General features: G+C 36.8%; 1 protein-coding gene across 4 annotated transcripts in view; it reads left to right on the top strand.

Moving 5' to 3' along the window:
* LOC124170675 (DDB1- and CUL4-associated factor 7) overlaps positions 1-15,858 on the top strand; it is a 35,634-nt gene extending 19,776 nt beyond the window's left edge. For all 4 annotated transcript variants that reach the window (XM_046549570.1, XM_046549571.1, XM_046549569.1 and 1 more), the window contains exons 6-10: positions 2,158-2,280; positions 2,392-2,515; positions 2,616-2,767; positions 3,472-3,589; positions 14,840-15,858. In XM_046549570.1, the coding sequence (XP_046405526.1) occupies positions 2,158-2,280; positions 2,392-2,515; positions 2,616-2,767; positions 3,472-3,589; positions 14,840-15,015 (693 nt within the window). In that variant the 3' untranslated portion in view covers positions 15,016-15,858. The remainder of the gene's footprint in view (positions 1-2,157; positions 2,281-2,391; positions 2,516-2,615; positions 2,768-3,471; positions 3,590-14,839) is intronic.
* The last annotated feature ends 606 nt before the right edge of the window (positions 15,859-16,464 follow it).

The following is a 16,464-nucleotide window of genomic DNA, read 5'->3' as shown; positions in this document are numbered from 1 at the left end:
TAGTGGGAATAGTATGTTCTGTGAGTATTGCAGTCTGGATATGACTCTTGGGTATCACTTGTGGAAACGTTTGTTTCTTCACCTATTTATATTTTTTTCAATTTCAAGTACACCAATTTTCAAATCAAATAGGATGGTACAATGAGAATAATGAAAAATTCCCTTTGGTGTGGCTGACTTCAAGTAGATTTTGATGCACTTATTTTGGAAATGTGTAATTAGTCACAATGCAAACATTCAATAAAAAGCCTTCCTGTATCATGCTTATTACAAATAGTATTTAATCATTTGAGTAGCACTTACAATTAGTGATATTAATTTGTCATGATAATTCAGATTTTTGCTGTATTTTAGGCAGCTTTAGTGGCCAGTTCTTTTAGAAATCAAGTACAGCAACTATTAATGCCTGAAGGCCCTGTACAAGAGTAAATATTTACTCAGAAAATACTCCATTATAAATGTCAGAGGAAAATGAGTTATCTGTATGACTGCATTATTTAAGGAAAATATTATAGTAGGCAAAAGTAAATTGCTAAAATAAGGAACTTCATTTATTTATCTGACTTACTGTGACAATTATTACTGCATATCTTGAGTGAAATAATTTAAAAGAGCTGATAAAGAAATCCATCCTTCGATTCCTAGTCCCAAAAGGGTTATCACATTACAAATGAACAGGAATAATTGTGTTGCCACCATTTCCTATTAAGGTTGTTCATCCGAAAAAATGTTTCAAAGAAAAGCTGTAAACACTGCTTCCAAAATTCTATGTAACTTACAGTGGAATTTTTCTGAATGTAATGTGGCGGAAAAAATTAACGCAAAGCTAATTGGCGTACAAAAGCAATCAGGGAAGACAAGTAGTTCCTGAGCTGACCAGTTTTAGACATCAATGAGCTTTGCGTTAATTTCTTCAGCCACTTTACAATGGGAGTTCAGATTTTTTTTAAATTTCAACCCTTAGTTTTTACACCTTCTATGCATCCCTTTGCAATGAAAGCCATTCACACAAATAATACTTTGAACCTAAGTTGTGGAATTTCGTATGGCAATTCCATGTAAGTTTACATGGAGTCAGTGCTGTTAATTGTAATGGAGCTTTGATTTTCTAAATGTATATCATTTCCACCCCTTGTAATGAGAGTTGGTACTGTGAAAAGGGAGTGTAGTGGGTAGAGCTGCTGACCGAAGGTTTGAAATGCTGAGAGAAGCCTTTGGACTCTCCCATAGGAAAATCCTTATCCATAAAATTAAGTTGTTGGCTCACTAACAGCAAGTTAATAGATAATGTAGCTCAGGTGGTATATTTGGAGGTTAAGTGTTCATCTGTGGTTATTTTTAGAATCTACCAGGGAAAATGCTCATTTATCATGTTAATCCTGCATGAAATGCTTTGGGAAAACTAGAATAAGATGTGACAAGTAGTGAAGAGTTTGGCATGTGGTTGAATTAACATGGCCTTCAAAGGAATAGAATGAGAAAAGTAGACATTTGACTTACGATTAAAAAGCATAGGTTAGGAAAAGGAGCAAAACAAAATGAGTTCTTTGTGAAAGAGGTCATCATGGTGGTTGAGGAAACTTGACAAAAAGATGAGATATGATATTGAGGGAATAGTTTGAGTAGGTTCCAAAGCATTAGATTAGGGCTATTGTACATAAATTGATTTATGAATTTTGGGTAGGGGGCAGGGATAGAAAGAATATAGGCTCTGTTGGTAATTTCAATAATAGCATTAATGTTGCAAGATTTTATCACTCCGGTGGTGAAATATATTATTATCATAAGTATTTGTCTGATTATAATTACGGCAGCAAAACCTAATTATCTGTGGATGTACAGGTTGTGGCTGATCTTGAATCAATAATTTTTTTAAATCCAGCAATATGGTGTATTTTAACCACTTCATCAGCTCAATGGGCAACCAGAGCTTTGGTAAACCATCAACTGTTTTGGTTAAGTCGTATTCATCATATGCTGAACAGGCATTGTACTAAGCCCTTAAATGTGTCATTTCCCAGGTTAGAACATTTTTCCATTGTTGTGGATAGTGTTTATGATTTGCCTTATCATTTATGTAGTATTGCTGAACACTAATTGTCAATCACATTTTCCAAATTTATTTTAATTGATTTCCTTTTGTATCTTATTTTGCAGAATAAAAATTCTGACTTTTGTGCCCCATTAACTTCATTTGATTGGAATGAAGTTGATCCAAATTTGATTGGTACCTCAAGTATTGACACGACTTGTACAATATGGGGTTTGGAGACTGGGCAGGTATGTTAAAGTCTGTCTTTGTCATGACTCTCTGCTCGATTACTTTACTCTCCAAAATCAGATTTGATGTACCTTTTATGCTGTGAATTAATATTTTGCTTATTTTTCAAGGCATTAGGTCGAGTAACTTTAGTCACAGGCCATGTCAAAACACAACTCATTGCCCACGACAAGGAAGTGTATGACATTGCATTTAGTCGAGCGGGGGGAGGTAGAGATATGTTTGCATCTGTTGGTGAGTAGTTGTGGTGATATGTTATGATGAAATATCTAAGTATTGACACCACCAATGAGTTTGGTTTCATTTGTGGGACTCGATTGTAATTCTTTCTTAGGTGCTGATGGATCCGTTCGGATGTTTGATCTGAGACATTTAGAGCATTCCACAATTATTTATGAAGATCCTCAGCATACTCCATTGCTGCGGCTAGCATGGAATAAGCAAGACCCTAATTATTTAGCTACCGTTGCTATGGATGCATGTGAAGTAAGTTGTATCCAAAAGCATTCAGCAGTAGATATTTAATTGTATTTATTTGCTTTATATAGAATTTTCACGCCTGCTTTTAAGATACTGAGGATTTGGTAGAGATCTTTTGCTTCATATGTTTCCAATTTGAGAACCTTCGTTTTTTCTGGGATTTACATTTTTTATGCATAATTTTGATCATTGTGCTAAAATTTGTATTAGAGTACCTTGCCATGCAATTACACCATCACCAAAGCGTTTTGTATGCATTAATACCCCAGTCAAAATTGGCCTAACCACTTGTCTTGTGCCATTATGACTGTTATCAATTTATTTCATCTACCATGAATGTGTATTATTACATTATCCAAAGTATTCTGAAATGTTCAATGTCTGCTCTTTATCCAAGCCTTTCCATGGCGTTCTTGTGATTTTTCTTAGTAGATTCAAACCTATAACATGTGGATGCCACCGAAACAACAAACGAATCTATACATCTGTAGTAGAAATGCCTGAATTGTTGTTTCTTATGTAAGATGAGCTGTCCTGGTCTTTTTGTATTTATGTGGTTGGTGGGAAGTAGAAGTCTTTAATCTTAATGACATGAATATTATGTTATCAGCATTGTAACTTGATCAGTTTGTTGGCCAGGTGTACTTTGTGATATTCTATCATTATAATGCTGCTTGTCCTCTAAAAACTTATATCCCACTTTTTTTTAGGTTATCATCCTTGATGTTCGGGTTCCTTGCACGCCTGTTGCAAGGCTGAATAATCACAGAGCCTGTGTGAATGGCATTGCATGGGCTCCACATTCGTCCTGCCACATATGTACTGCAGGTTGGTTTTACTCAAATTATCCATCTTGTTATTAAATAGTTAACATTGATGGCAAAATTTCAATGGCATGCATGGGTTAATTTTTTCCTATTTTAATTCAATTTTTAATGATTTTAAAAGGGGTGGTATTTAGTGGTGTTGTTATGTTGGAGAGAAATTAGAGAATTCAGTGGAAAGTCAGGGAGTCTTGTCTTTGGCATCAGGGAAAATTTACTTCATGAAAAGGGAATAAAAATGACCACTATGCTGTCAGCTGTTTTGAAGAAATCCTGACTTTCAAACTTTTTTAAATAGTTTATTTGTTTATGAAAAAAATGGGGAAATGAATAATATACAATGGTAAGACATCATGTGGGGAGGTTAGGGATGTTGCTTACATTTTATTTTTATTATTAAAAAAAACCTTGAAAATTTTCAAGCATTATTTTATCTTGTAAGATATGAGGTACACCAACAGAAGCATGTTGATATTATGCACTTAACACTACATGCATGTGTAAAAAAATTCAGATACTATATTTGAGTGGTAGAAGTTGTATTGTACAATTGTTTAAATTTTGTAAAATTAATCTTGAGGCGAAAGGTGATTGCCCCATTAAATAATTTTCCTAATTGGAGTGATGAGTACAATACTATCGACGATAAACCTTTGCTAATGCATTTATAACAGTCACTGCATTTTTTCTGTTTAGCTTATATATGTTGACATAAGTTGGAAACAATAATAATAATTTATTTGTCCAAGGATCTACAAGAAGAAATAAGACACTTCAAAAAAAGGGGTGAGGAGATTCATACAATTTAGTAGATTAGAAACGTATAGTTGAAATGTGACTGCATAGGTTTCCGCGGTGTCGAGGTTCCAAAATCTCCATTCTTCCGGTGCTACCGCGTCTGGTTGTTTGTTGATGACAACAGGTTTGCTAGTACTGCTGCTAGCGTCTTCAGGTCGAAGATGCCGGTCCACGATTTTTGTCCTCCTTATATAGGGGCTGATTCCCGCCAGCTGTGGCTGCTGCTCTCTCATTGGTCCGTTTGATTAGTCTCCTCCAATTGGCATCCAAGTGGTAGCCATCACCCCCATTAAAAGTGTCCACCTGGGCTATTTCAATTGCTTCTCGGATAAGTCTGGGATAATATCTGCCTTCTTTTACTATTATCCTGGCTTTGTCAAATTTAATGTCATGTCCATTTAGTGTCCAGGCATGCTCTGATATGGCCTACAGCTGGAATTGCCTATTCTTCGTGGCCCTTCGGTGCTCTTGTATTCGTACCCTCAGTGAACGACAAGTCTCACCAATGTATGTTTTCCCGCAAGAGCAAGGCACCTTGTACATACCTTCATGAAGGTTGTGCTGGATTACATCTTTGGCTGTGGGCAGCAAGTCACCAATTTTCTTTGTGCAATTGAACCTTGTGGTGACGCTGTGCTTTTTATCATTACAAGGTTTAAGAAAGATAAAATACTTTCCCTGGGATTTCATCATTATGTAAAGTAATAAATTTAATATAACAATGACAAAAACACGATCCGTCGGAGGGTGACCAGCGGCGAGTTGGGGGAACTAGAAGGACTCATCCGCTCAGCGAGAGGAAAGTGCGGCTGCGATAGCATGGGAGGATAGGGGCCGTGTTGGGGATGGAGAGTGTTCTCTGGGTGTCTGGGAACTCTGCCTTGCTAGCAGCGAGGCACTGGAGAGAATGCGGACGGGAGCAAGGGAGGAGCGTGCAAGGTCATGAAATTTAGTGAAATATTTTTCCCGCGGCAGAAACGTGCGAGCTAAGTGATTTGTGCAGTTTGAGTTTCCAGTCTGTCTCCTCTTATTTAGGTCTAATGCTAATAACACAGTCTTGCATTTTTATGGTTCTACCATGTTTTTCAAGTTCTGTTGATGGAGTACCATATATTTTTGTGCGCTGAATCCGAAAAGTGTCTGATTTTTACTACATTGAGTAAGAACTTTTTTTAAATTTGACGTGTTGATTTCTAAACTGTCATATATGGAGGAAAATCTAAAATATAAGATGCAAAATTTTATGTGCACTAATGTGTAAAATACAACTTAAGATGCACATACCTACTTTTTCTAATTATTGCATGTAATCCTGAGTGAGCAATGATCTGGGGTGTATAAGGCTACGTGTTGGGGGGGCTACGAAGGGGAGAGAAACGTTAGAGGGGTGGACTGAGGGAGGGGGGGATAGAGGATTTTGGGAAATGTGGGACATAGTTACTATTTTTCAGTGCTGAGGTTCTCCATATGGTAGTTCCATCTCTTGGCGAAGATTTACACTATGTGCTTGTCGTGTTTGGCCTTAAATTATCTTTCTTAAATTAATGACCAGCAGTCATTATTTAATCCTCTATATTATTTCTACTGTATAGATACCTTTTTCTCAACTTATACACAACCAAACTCTACAAATGAGGTACCAAAATGCACAGAATTTATCAGAGAACATGCGACAGCATATCTTACTTCCTATTGCTATTGTTTCCTAAAATTGGTTTTTAAAAATTAAAAGAAAAAATAATCGATTAAAAAAAATTGATTCCGACAAGATTGTTCTCATCCCAAGAATACAATTAACGCCAACAGATCCCACCATGCCTTTTAATTTGACTCGCAGACAATTTCCCATTAAGGTTTCCTATTCGATGACTGTTAACAAGGCTCAGGGTCAGACTTTGCAAAGAGCTGGCTTATTCCTGCCTGACCCTGTATTCTCTCATGGCCAACTTTATGTAGCATTCTCTAGGGTAAGATCTTTTGAAAATATGTATTTTTGAAAATATTAAGGAAAACGCTAAACAAGTATTAACAGAGGATAGTGTAATTACTTCCAATGTTGTGTTTAAAGAGGTCCTCTGAACTCGATTTGTACATGAACATTCCAATTGCATTTGTACATAGGACCCTGCCTTTTTTTTCTACATTTTAAAATTAGAAACGCGCCTATCCCTCAGTGGACCTGCATTGAAAAGAGCGGGGGAAGCCCGCTGGGAGCGGGCGCATCACACTCGTCTCCCTTATTTCTGGAGATATAGCATCCAGAGCTATAGATTTATGGCAAATAAAATATTCAAATTTCACTAAATAAAACTGCCAATTTCATTTCATAATTTTGCCAAAAAAATCCAAATTTGCTCGTGTGAAAAATGGCTTTAAACATACTTGAAATATTATTTCATGGCCTAGAAGGTTTATGAACTAAGTTTTAAAGTGTATACACAAGGAAAATGTTATGTATTTGTGAGATATGCTATGAAAAGAAAAATGTATATGGGACATTCTATGTAAATTCAGCAATTATTTGTCTCTTAGTCTCTCAGATTTTTATGAAAATTTCTGCATAGGTATCCACTTCAAACTAAATACCCTGGGACCATTTTGCAAGAGAAATATTTTTGTGCCTTTTATGCACATCATAAGTTTTTTTGCATTTCTACCCTAAAAATGTGTTGAATCAAATAATTCCTTCTATTTCACCACCAAATTATTTTAGAACTATAATTTAAAGCTTATTTTATGATGTTGTGTGGATACTGAAGTAGCTCCTACTGTAAAAAAACCATAATTGATGCTCTTGAGCAGATTGCACAAAGAGAACTTAAACATAGAGCAATGATTATGACGTAGCGCCGTAACAACGAAAATTTTGTAACAATGTTTCTTTTATTATAGATCGGGTTAGCATTTTTGTCGAGACCAACTATTTGCTTTGTAAAAACGAGAAATTTTTAATAAGGTTGTTTATATTAACAAAATTTGTCTCCTTTATAAAATTGATAATGACTTGATAGTATTTAAAAAAATAAATTGTGGAAGTCCCGAAGTGTTTTCATTGCTAATAGGGAGAAGTAACTTCATTATTCTGTAGGATTAAATGTTTATTTTGAGCGCATTTACTGCATACATGTCCTGGATTTTACTGTATGGGTTTGCATTTTATGTATTATATGATACCCACTTTAGGGAACTGTGGGAAACATGAGAAAGTGAAGGATCGTGTCCCCATCTTGGGATTCTTTTTTAATGTACTTAATTTTTTTCCACTCATCCACTCTTTTAAATTTATTTGTTAGTTTGTAATGGTCGTAAAATTTGGTGCAATTGATTTACATGTATACTTTTATTAATGGTAATGAGTCATATGTAAGTGAGGAATTGGGAAAGGTTTGATGTATCCTTTTTAAGGATGGCTTCATTTTGAAAGCTAGGGATTTGCAAAAGAAGGGAACTGAGGAGGAAATGGTGAATAAAAACCCAGGGTCGGCATTGTGGCTCTGCCATTGATGATACAAGTCTGGCTTAGGATAGGCTTATGATATGAGCCTGTAGATGTGATAACTTCATCAGACCATAGTAATACTACAGCTTCAATTGTAAGCTGTCAATGCCATCAATATTTGTTATCCTTATTATTGACTTTATTTTTATTTGTTCCTGTACCACTGAAAACAGGCCTCAATTGGCCTTTTGCATAAGGTTTTTCAACTTAATAATCAAACATGATCGAGATATTTGTTTTAGACGAATCTTATATGAGAGGTGTACTGAAGACTTAGATCATGCAACCAACTAGCATGAATTAATTTTCAAGTTTAATCATGCCATAATGATTACATAGGATAATATTTATCGATTGGCAAAGATGAGGTATTATTTAAACAAACTGTTAGAACTGTGTCAAAAGTTATTCCTGAGTAAAAATTAGTCATTTTATTTCGGCAATGATCCTCATTGTTGTGGTTAGAATTTAATTTTAATTGCACATTTTGAATGTAAATCATATACCTGGAAAGAGACAGTATCTTCATTTGAACCACTTCATCCTCCAAAGCATTTTGCATTCTAAGACTAATTTTTTTATGCAACAACTGCAACTGGAAAGTTTTCCAATGTCAGTTTTCTTCCTTTTTTTGTTCAAGTAGCATTCAACTTCTAAAATGTTCTCTTTGTCATTATGTTTTCTATGTATTTTAGACTTGGGTTAAACTGTTCATTTTGATGAACCATTCACTTTAATTTGATCCTGTTCAGTTAAAAGAATAGTTCAGAATACCTGTTCATTGCTAACTGTCAGGGTCATACAGGCTAGATAATACTGTTTATCGGGCATTTAGAGTGCATATATGAAAACTTAGTGTGGTATCATATGGTTTGTGCAGCATGTTATAGTAATTTCAAGCGATTTCTGTCCCAAGTCTTAACTTGGTTGCCTGTAGGCTGGAAAATATCTGCTGTTCACTTGTAGTATAAGCCAGAATTAATATTTATCAACATCTGATGTTATTTGCGTATTTACCACCAGAAAAGTTCTTAAATGCTCCCCTTATGAGCTACTTAGACTTTCATGTACAAGTAGTGGTTCTTTATAAATATTTTGAGTATAAACGTCATTTGTGAATCTCTCTTTTACACTATCAATTTTTAAGAGATATCAATTTTTTTCTCCTCGTTACAGCCTGTGTCAGGTATCTATCCACTCTAACGATGCAATTAACTGGTAATAATAGCACACATAAGATAGTGAGAAATAATCAGTTTCATTGCCAAATTAGTACTTTTGGTAGAATGTAAAAAATAGTGAAATATGTTACAGCCATGGAATTCCGTAACATATTTTAATACATATATTAGACATGGAAAGCAAAGGAAGAGGTAATGCTTTGAGGGGTACTTGTGTGCAATTGAGTATGTAGTCACTATAACATAAAATGTCGCAACATGAAAAACCTGATGTCTTCAAATAAAGTTGCCATAAATAACGTATTGTTTTCATTCCTTCGAAAATGATGGATATTACACTTTCTCTAGAATAGTGCTAAGTCCCACCCCTTCGATGTCTAATTACACTACAAACAAGTAATTTGAGGAAAGTTGGAACCAAATTTTTGTTCCCCAAAATCATAGTTTAGCCCTCTTAAGGCAACGCAGGGTAAAATATAGATTAACCCAGTTGAAATTTAACATCATTAGGAATAATTAAATAACAAAATACAGTAGAACCTCACTTATGAAACTTTCAGCGGAAAACCAAAAAAAGTTTCATAAGTGAGGAAGTTTCATATGTGAGGTTTTTCGGTATTCAGCATGAAATCCTTTCCTATAGGGGCCGGTTTGTTTCCAGGATGCAATTACTCATTTGGAGGCAAGAAATTGAAGCCTAATAATCTTATTTTCACACAAGCAACACCACAGATGATGTGTTACTTTAAGAGAAATATAATTCTACATTCCTGAACAACATTATCCGCGGTTGAACATCTAGCATTTCTGGTACTGATCTGCAAGGCTATCATACTGGAGAGATTTCGGAATGATGACACTAAATGTTCACAGAGAAGCCAATTTTTTAAAAAAGTTGACTCATTAAAAGCAGTTTCAGGAAATTCATTTCACCACCTATAGGCAAACCCATGATTGTAGATTAAAGAAATGAAATACCTAAGGAAAGTCATCCAAATTAACCCCATAACTAGGGAGCAAAATTTCACTAATGTATCACGAAGGCTTCCCACCCTATGGACCAGGGTTCATGTCATGGCCGAGGCAGAAAGTTTTCAGAGATGGCTGTATTCCTGCTTGAAAGTAGTGTGGACGGAACTTCCAGTGCAACACCATGTCCGGCAGATGGAACATTAAGCCCTGGTTAAGCCTATTGTTACAACCTGGCTAATTCCAACACAGGGTTTCTATACTCCCTCCCTTACCTCATGTCGAAAATGACCCCAGCTGTCGGTTTCTTCCCTCTAAATACCATGCCATAGATAATATGGAGCACCCGGCAGTGGCGTAATTATGGTGGGTCGATGAGGGGATAGATCCCCCTCCAAAGCCGCAGAGAATTGAAAAAAAAAATTTAAAACAAAAGTCTAGCTTTGATAAACAACAACTGCATCTACTCAAAGTTAAATTTTAGGAACCAAAATGATGTAAAACATATTTACAGGCATGCTCTTTTTTTTAATTTTCCGGGAATCCCCGATGCCTCGGGGGGGAGGGGGGGGGCGCCCCTCAGGTACTACCATCACCCCCAAAGCATATTCCAAGTTGCGCCACTAGTATCCGGGATATTCCGTGACTAATTGTAAGACTTTTCCGGTGCTTAGATCACTTTTTTTAAGTGAGCATTTGAAATAACCGCACAACTGCCGTCAGTGATGATTGAACAAAAATATATTAAGAGCTCGAAAAAATCTCCCCTCTCAAAAATGTTTACGCACTAAAAAAGAATTTTTCCGTGAAATTTTAGCAATAGTAGATTGAATCTACCGGGTATAGCTTCTCTGTCGGCATTCTTACGCGAATTCAGCGCCGGGAACTTCGACTCACAAGCCGTGTGACTCATCTTCACGTAATATTTTGCTTCCCCATATCTGATCACAACACCAGACTGTTTTTGTACTTCGGTATAATGGTTATAAGTCATTCCAGAGTCGAAAGGAACTGCCTTATCTTTCGCGTTTTGAATTTGACTTTAATGATTACGTTACGACTGACGACGCGAGTTATTCTCAGAGGACATTCGTACTAACTCTCGTTCAGTTAAAAAATAAACGCTTGCCAGCAGGCAGACTCAAGCTAATAGCTACTCAAGGTCCAACTTTGTTTGATTTAAACCCACTGAGATACAAGTTAGGTCAATTTTGATCGGTGCGCCGCGTAAGCAACTTTCCCCCGGCTCAATTCGTCCCGCGGATGCGGGATTAGCCCGCGGAATGAGACCATGCATGCTGTTTTTACCATCGTGTTGAATCACCATCGACTTACATCTATACTGCAAATACGATAATCTCTTTTGGATGACCTTGGAAGCCAAATTTTTGGTACGGGAGGATTTTTAACGGCTCATTTAGGTGTTTTTTCGCTGGGGCGACGGAAAACATAACCTTGGAAAATTCTAGACAATCTTCCGTTAGAGATAGATATTCCGAATTAACGATCATCTACTGCAGTTAAAATTAATATCTAATAAACAGCATCGCTCATTATTAAAACTTAGTATTCTTCATTGACATATCTATGTGATGAGCACATACTACCCCTGCTCCTGTGACTAAAATCGGCGCGCGTACCGCAATCTTCTCGTAGAGCAGTTATCTGAAAAGTCGTATAAGTGAGGTATTTTATCTCATTGGACAGGGAAAATACGTTTCGTAACCGAGTTTGTCGTATAAGTGAAAAGTTTCATAACTGAGGTTGGAAATACATGGGTTCATATGGGGTTATTCACCGGACCAAAAAAAATCGGCGTATAAGTGAGGTCATCGCATAACTGAGGGTCGTATAACCGAGGTTCTACTGTGTACAGTGGATACAACCTAATTAACCACTTTATGTTTAGCTTTTCCGTTTGCTAATACAGATTTTTTTGCTATGATATAAATAATCAAAATAAAGTTTTAACCTAATGCTTAAATTAACTTTGAAATATAGCACAAATTATGGACAGATAACCAATCCGTAAAGTGACTGCAAACCTGAACCATTGCATCCTGTCCATGGAACGCAAATGTTCAAATGAACACAAAATCAAAATGAATGCGAGATCCCAAATGAACAGCCAGAGGAAACAAACAGCCTCCGCAAAATGGATGCTGTTGGGAAACGAACAGCCTCTGAGAAATGAACATCCTAAGAAAACAAACCTAATATTTTGAACACCCATTCAAAATATTGGGGCGTTTGAACCGTTCAGCAGCTAAACAGTTCATATTTGTGGATGGAGGGGAATGATGGAGAAGGCATGTATAGAAGGCATGGAGAAGGCAATGGAGGCATAGGCAGGTTTTCGAATGCTTTCCGGGAGAGAACCACAACGTCGCCTCTCCCGGAAATCCAACTTAACACTTTTTCACTGCATTTCACTTTTTTTACACAAATATTATACATTTAAACATAAAATTAACACTTCACACAGATATTTTGTGCCGCTTTTCACTCCCCGATGCCAAAATGCGAGTGTGCACGCGGACGTAACCCAGCCGCGATTTTATTAATTTACGCGTCGGGCCGACTCCCATCCGTACCGTTACAGTATTTAAGGAAAATAATATTTTTTCAAGCAAATAATTTTAAAAACTAATAAAGAGCTGTTACTGTTTCCTTAAAATGTTGGTTTCATTCACCTTTTCCATGCTTAAATCCTGGCTATAACTTGAACAAACATGGCTTGACCCCCCTAGTTTTGATCCTGGGTACACCCTTGGTACATATTTTATTTCAAATTCATTTTACATAAAATTTTGCCAGTTCTACACCCATTTTCTGGCCTAAAACGTTTTTTCAATCAAAATATTTCCATAATTTTCCCTCATGGTACTACATCTTGTGCTCTGTTCCTTGAAATAGTTCTTCACTACGTATTCTATAGGCCGCTTCCACTTTCCCTTGTACGAGGTTATTTTGCACGTCCTTGAATATGTCCATCATCCTGGATGCTTCTCTGGCTTTCCTCGCTTTGTGGCAAATCTTGTTCTTTAAACTCTGGTAGCAAGCCTGTCCTTCCTCAGTACTTGTATTCTTATACTTTCTCCATTCTTCGATGAGGTCTAGGACTTTATCCTTGATCCATTGCTTTTTCTAACACATTTTCTTCTCTCTAGAACTTCTCTAGTGCCCTCCTCAAGCCCACTTTTGATATTTGTCCATCGATTCTCCACTGATTTTTCAGTCTGATCTAATCCTATCTTGCTCTCCACCACTTCTTGAAAAGCCTGTTGATTTTTTGGCTCCTTTAGATTCTCTAATTGCCATGCATTCTTCTCTGATTTCTTTAATTTCAGATGGCATTTCATCATCACTAGATTATGATCACTGTCGACATCTGCCCTGGGTAGCTTTTTCAGTCCTTTATCTGGTTCTTAAACCTCTGCTTCATTAAAATATATTCTAGTTGAAATCTTCTTTTGTCTCCTGACATTTTCCAAGTACATCTTCTTCGCATATGATTCTTAAATCGCGCATTGGCAACCACAAATTTGTGTTCTGTGCAGAATTCTGGGAGCCTTACTCCTCTTTCATTTAGATTTCCTAAACCATATTTTCTGGTTATTCTTCCATCCTGACCTTCACCAACGACAGCGTTCCAATCACCTAAAACGATAATGTTTTCTTCGCCCTTTACCTGTTAGATTACTTCCCTGTTATCATCGTAGACATCTTCAACTTCTTCATCCTCGTAGTCTGTCGTAGGCATGTAAACCTGTACCACCTCGGTATCTCCCGGCTTAGTCTCTAACTTTACAATAACTATCCTTTCATGGTACTGTAGGTAGCTTTTCACACACATTCCAGCACTCTATCTGAGCGTTATCTCAACCACAGCATTACCGTTTAGAGACCCTGAGTGTATAATCCTATAGCTTCCACTCCAAAATTCTCCCTCCTCAGGTTACTTCATTTCGCTGATTCCTAGCACATCAAGATTCAATCTTTGCATTTCCACCATAAGGTTTTCTAGCTTACCGCATGTCCCAAGTGATCTCACATTCCATGTACCTATCCTCGCAACTTTGTCACAGTTGACCAATGTACCCTCTCAGGTAGTCCCCACCCGGAGATCTGAATGGGGGACTAGTTTACCTCCGGAATTTTTTACCTGAGAGAATTCCATCATGTCAGATAATTTAATGTTCATCCTTGGGAAAGAGGGCTGAGTTTCCGTTTTATAACACCGCGGTGGCTTGAAACCATGGCGCAAGCACATGCCGAGTCAGTTTTCGACCCGTCTGTGTACACAGGAATTAGCTCTGGGAGACTCCTTGGGATAATAATGTGGTTGTTTCCCCTTGCCTTCCACATCGCAGTACTACAGCTGTTAAAGGAAATATTATCATGCCTGAATGGAAATGAGTGTCGCTATACTGACCACTGTGGTCTCCACCTTCACTCATATGAAGAAGAGCTGCTGCCCTCTTCTTCAGGTGATGTGAGGCTTAATGGTTGGCGGCCTCCCATTGCCAAGTAACGGCATTGTCACAGGTTTAATGTATCATTTATTTGGCCTATCTTACCCAGGGATAGACCCATACAACCTCAGGATGCCGCTGCTTTTTGTCCACGACTGCTTATTCGACAAGTGAACTCTGTTATATCACAGCTAACCTCTATATCTAGAGGTTGACCCACCATCCGCAACCCGGTGGATGCACTCAGTGGCTTTAAGCTCAGCCATGAGCTGTTGTTTCTATGAGTGACATGTCTTGCTAATTAGTTCTGCTAACTCTCTGTTTTTTCTCAGGAGATGACCATCAAGCTCTTATATGGGACATTCAGCAAATGCCTAGAGCCATTGAAGATCCGATCCTTGCATACACTGCTGCCGAGGGGGAGATAAACCAGATCCAATGGGGAGCCACTCAGCCTGATTGGATTGCCATTTGCTACAATAAGGCTCTAGAAATTTTGCGGGTGTAATGGAGTTGATGGAAAGGGAGAGGACACTTTTTTAATGGTGGACAAAGGATTGATTAAGAAGTAGAATTCTGAAGTAACAAATATTGTTGTGTTGGAAGCAACCTGTAGTTTTTTTGGGTTGCTTAGAGGAGGGTTTAATCTGCTGTAAAAGAAGGTTTAATGGTACGCTGTAATTGTGGTTGGCTCTTAGTATGTAAGAATGTATGTTTGTGGAGTGCTGATTTCAATTGGATGAATTTGTTCCATGACTTACTGCCAAACTTCCTGCTTTAAAAGGAAACAATTTTAACATAAGAGACATAATGGTGTATTTGTTCACCATTTTTGTGCACTATTCCTTACCTGTGAGACTTAATACTGTCCGATTTAAGGACATTACACATATTTTTGGGACTTATGTCAAGTGGTGCAATTATGAAACCAGTTTTAATGGATTTGAGTAAAAAGTCTGTGTTACAAGCTTATTTGGGGAGTGTATTGAATTCTCAATACGCAGTCAATATTTTTGTCACATTTCTTTTTACTAAGAATCCTTTCAGATTTCATATGGCCAGAAAGGTTTTCGTATTTTATGGAAAATTTAAGTTATTACGTTTAAATCACTAGACTTTGATGTGTTCTGTGAACATAATTAAAACTTTCCCAGTATATGACTCCATGAATGAATACATGTAATGTAAGTTTAGAAGTATTGCTTAACAAGCTTGCAAAGTATTTTATAAGCGGTGATTTTGTTAACTCTTGTATCATGGTAAAGAAGTAGATTTTGTGGATGTAGTGTTTGTTCATTTTCATGCACTTTGAGTGTTTGATCAATATAAAATTATATATATAAATTCAGAACTGCGATTGTTTTCTTTTTGTTTAATCATGGAATTCCTATTTTTGTGAAGGATTTAATACTGCAATCTGTTATTAATATTATACTTAAAAAATCAAATGCAATGGAATCCCTTATCCCATAATACATAATACAAAGACCTGCCTTAGCAGTGAAGCTTCTGGGTTTTATGTTACACCACCTAATTCTCATCTACACATATATTTTCATCTTTCACCTATGAAGCATTTCACGTCATGATCATCAGTATTACATATTTCATAGATGTCATTGCAGGCACATTATTTGTGAATCATTGTTAATAATATTTTTTGTCGAAGTTTAAATCATGTGCCATATTGCTCATTAAAACATCAATTAATCATTCTTTTAACTTTCTATTCAGGTAAATGGTCTTCATTATATTTTTGTGTTTAATTTCTATTGGTGTACAAGTTTTCAAACCAGCAAATATTTTCACATGCATTAATGATTTCTCCTATAGTTGGACAGGAAATATCGAAAGTATTATGTTGCCTATTAGCATCCTCTGCGATGCTTCAGTTATTAATGGTTTGATGTAAACCATACCGTTCCATTTTAAAACCCGAATGTATCATTTATATTTC

The sequence above is a fragment of the Ischnura elegans genome, chromosome X, assembly GCF_921293095.1.
Source record: "Ischnura elegans chromosome X, ioIscEleg1.1, whole genome shotgun sequence".
In the NCBI taxonomy this organism is placed as follows: Eukaryota; Metazoa; Arthropoda; class Insecta; order Odonata; family Coenagrionidae; genus Ischnura; species Ischnura elegans.
The sequence above is the reverse complement of the archived record's forward strand: the minus strand, read 5'-3'. Positions and strand labels throughout refer to the sequence as shown.